Here is a 3615-nt window from a genome sequence, read left to right as displayed (position 1 = left end):
CCGCTTGTGTGGGGAGGGCCCGGCAGTGCCGGCCCGGGGGGCTGTGCCCGCCCGTGCCTCGGGCACCGTGCAGCCGCTGCTCGGACATGCCTGGGGGTCCTCCTCCTCCTCCGCTCCTGCCGCCGGCTGAGCATCCCACCTTTTCCTTGGGAGGTTTGCCAGGATCTCAGTGCCCGGGAGGGGCACAGCCAGGGGGTTTGCGCTTTCCCCAGCACCCTGCAGAGCCCTCCGGACACAGGGCAGGTCATCCCTCGTGAAAAAGGGGTTGGAGTAGAACAGTAGCTGCAAAAGGCAAAGGAAAGAAGTTGTTTGCTGCAAGGAGGAGGAAGAAATCTGAGAGAGAGCCAGGAGTTGACTGGAAAGGACAAATGGGTGTTTAAAACGGGTGTTTAAAGGACTCTGGCTTTGGCTGAGTAAAGTGTTAGGACAGAGCTTTGTTAAGTCACATCCACCCTCATGTTTTGAGCATTTGGGAGCAGAGAAGTGTAGGGTTGTCAAAAGCCAGAAAACTGCTGAAGAAACCCAAAGCCCGCTAGTTTTCAGGCCCCTCAGCGTGCCCAGATTAACTGACCCCAAGACAAAACGAAGCTGTTTGATCCCATCCAGTCTCCAGCCTTGTCAAGGCTCATTTTAGCTGAACTTGAACCTCCCTGTGAGTGTCCCAAGGAAACTCGGAGTACCTTTCCCAGTGTAGACCCAGCTGCTGCTACTGCTCTGAGTTCCTCCATGGAGGTCAGCAGGGGAGAATCCCCTTCCATTCTGCAGAAGCCATGGAACATGAGCTGGAGAAGGAAGCTTCTCATGGACTCAGTTTCAAAGATCTTCTGGGGCCCCCTCCTGCCCAGCACTTCCTTCCTGAAGAGCTTTTCTCCAATCACAATGCAGTTCCCATCGTTGCCCCACCAGATTGACTCGAAACTCTGGCTGTTCAGGATCTCCCAGAGCTTCTTGAGGAAAGAGTCAGCCAAAGGTCTGGTGCTAGCAGAGATCTCTAAGGAGAAAAATTTCATGTTGTGGTCCCAGGATTCATCAGGCCAACCTTCAAGGGCGTTTTTGTCTGCAGGGGGTCCCACAGCAGCATCCCAAGATGGTCCCATATCATCTCTGGGATGGTCAGGAGAAGCTGAAGCCACCCACCAAGCTGGATCTTCTGTGACAGAAGCACAGGATGTCTCCTGTAAAGATAGCTCCATTTAGACTTCTTTTTCCACAGCTTGGCTGCCTCCAACCAGCTTCTTGGTCCTGACAGTCAGCAGGATGGAATCCTGTGGCTCCAGCTGCCTGGGAAGTTCTCCAGCCTGTGTTCCATCACAGTGACATCACAGCGTGACACCTGTCTCCTGGCAGCAGGAGGTGGGAGATGCAGAAATAACCCCAAAACCCTGATTTCCCAGAGATCTGTTTGAGCCCAGAGCTGATTCCAGCTGTATTTCCATGTGGAATGTCCTGCCCGGGCAGTGCTGTGTCCCAGTGCCCCTGGGAGCAGTACTCAGGGAGGGATGGGGCAGGGGACAGCATTGGACATCCGAATGTCCCAGACCTTAGGTTTTTCATTTGGGACCTTCTCCCCCATGCAGAAATGCCTACATGGAATGCCTCTGGAATGACCCAGGTGTGTAGTGTCCACAGGGCTGCTTCTGCTGTGACTGTCCCTGTTCCTGGGTGATGTTCTTGGATCCCAGCAGGCTCTCCATGCTGCTCCATAGGATGAGCTACAGGGGAAATGTTCCTCAAACACATCTTGCAATGGAAATAACCTCCCTTGGGTTGGGTTCCTCAAACTTTCTTTTCCTTTGCAAACTTTCTTTGCTGGTCCCAGGCCCAGCCCAGGGACGTCACTGGGGTTCTCCCACCTTGTGCCCAGTTCCCAACATGCTCCGAGTGGGAGGACAGCGGAATTGTGCAGAATTGTGCATGGATAGATGTCACCCTGGTTTTTTAAGATTTTCTAAGCCTTCTGATGTTGACATTCTTGTAGTGAACTTTATCACACACTTTCTGTAAATAACCCATTGTTTTGTCTTCCTTTATGGAGGAGGAGAAAATTGAGGGACTGTTGGTTTGTCCAGTGTGATTGAAGAGGTGTCACTGTCACCCTCCAATCTGCTGTCACTTTTGGAAAACTATAAATGTTGGAGTCAGAAAATAAACTGCCCTTTTCTTCCTTCACCTTGAGAACCGTGGTGTGCTTGTGTTCTTTCATGTCTTATAGTGACAGATAGAGGAATTGTGAGGGACCGTTTGTGTCAGCTGAAGGCTCTTCTGGGATTCATCCTGGAGTCCTGGATGAGTTGGTGGGGTTATGGCAGGGCCTCTCTGGATCTGCCAAAGGCCTGGGGGGCCCGGGGAGGTCACTCCTCACTGGGAGCTGGCAGTGTCATTCCTGTGCACTGTGTGAGGGACAGCCCAGGAAGGTGTACCTTCATTTGGGGGATTTTCTGGTTCCCCAGAAAAGGAGGAGAAGAGCAGGGCAGGATTGGAGGGAGCACTGTACAACTGCATGTGCACTTGGAAGAGCAGAATTCTCTGAAATTAAATCCCACTGCCATGCTGGCAACTAAATGGATGTGTCAAAGCCATTTCATGCCCCCTAAAACCCCTCACAGAGACCTCCCTTATCAGAGAGCAGGTGTGCCCCAGGATAGACTGCACCAGCATCCCCATTCTGCTCCTCCATCCCTAATAAATCCTTCAATATTTTGCATTTTCCTTCCCCATGCCAGCATTGGAAGCAGAGCCCTATCCTGTGCCTCGGTGCTTCCTGATCGATGGATAAAGTGGGGAAAAAAACCAAAAAAGAGCCAAGAGATCATTACAAGCACTATTAAGCATGGCATAAACCAGAAAAATTAATGCAGAGCTTTTATCCCCCATTGTTTACTGGGCTCAGTGATAAAACCCAACATGCTTTAGAGAACTCTTACACAAAATGTTCCGACGTCTCACTCCTATATCAGGGCACAAAGGAATAAATAAATAAATTTAATTCTCCTTGTCAAATGAGCAAGATCATGGCTGGAAATCCAGGTGCTGGTGTTGCACCTACACAATATTAATCGTTTTGGAGGTGATTGTGGGGTTTTTCAAGGATGTGGCTACTAATGTTGGAATGTTCCAAGAGCCTCTGCTGGGATTTGGTGTGATTTAGGCATCTGACGTCTTAACCAAAAGGATAAAAATAATTCCCCCAAACTGACATTTAGAGTTCAGCAAGAGGGATATCGTTGCTCACCAGAGGGAATGAGAAAAAGCCAAGTCTGCTCACGGATGGGGATTGCCATGGGGGGACACCTGGGCACCTCGAGTGTGGGGATGGGGGACCCCCATCCCTGCCGGCCTTTGGGGTCCCATCAGGATCCAGCATTTTAGGAGTGGGGCAATCCTCAGGCCCCTGCCAAAGAGAGGACCCCATAAGCACCTCGGCACCGTCATTAGCGCCCTGCACGTGGGAAAGGGAGGATCGACCCATCCTCTCCATAGGGAACGGGACCCCCATGGGAAGGCAAACCCCAATACACCCGGTGTATGGGGAGAGGGGACCCCACAAGCCCCCTGAGCCATGGGAAGGGGGATCGCACGCTGCCCTGCACGTAAGACACGTGGGAAAGCGGGATC

General features: G+C 51.8%; 1 protein-coding gene across 1 annotated transcript in view; it reads right to left on the bottom strand.

Moving 5' to 3' along the window:
• Positions 1 to 1010, bottom strand: part of LOC115948552 (heat shock transcription factor, Y-linked-like) — a 1807-nt gene extending 797 nt beyond the window's left edge. Inside the window, exons 1-2 of the mRNA XM_031061863.1 lie at positions 681 to 1010; positions 5 to 282 (exon numbers count right to left, since the gene is read on the bottom strand). Of these exons, the coding sequence (XP_030917723.1) occupies positions 5 to 282; positions 681 to 1010 (608 nt within the window). The remainder of the gene's footprint in view (positions 1 to 4; positions 283 to 680) is intronic.
• Between the last annotated feature and the right edge of the window lie 2605 nt (positions 1011 to 3615).

Source organism: Geospiza fortis, unplaced genomic scaffold (assembly GCF_000277835.1).
Source record: "Geospiza fortis unplaced genomic scaffold, GeoFor_1.0 scaffold32, whole genome shotgun sequence".
NCBI lineage: Eukaryota > Metazoa > Chordata > Aves > Passeriformes > Thraupidae > Geospiza > Geospiza fortis.
The sequence above is the reverse complement of the archived record's forward strand: the minus strand, read 5'-3'. Positions and strand labels throughout refer to the sequence as shown.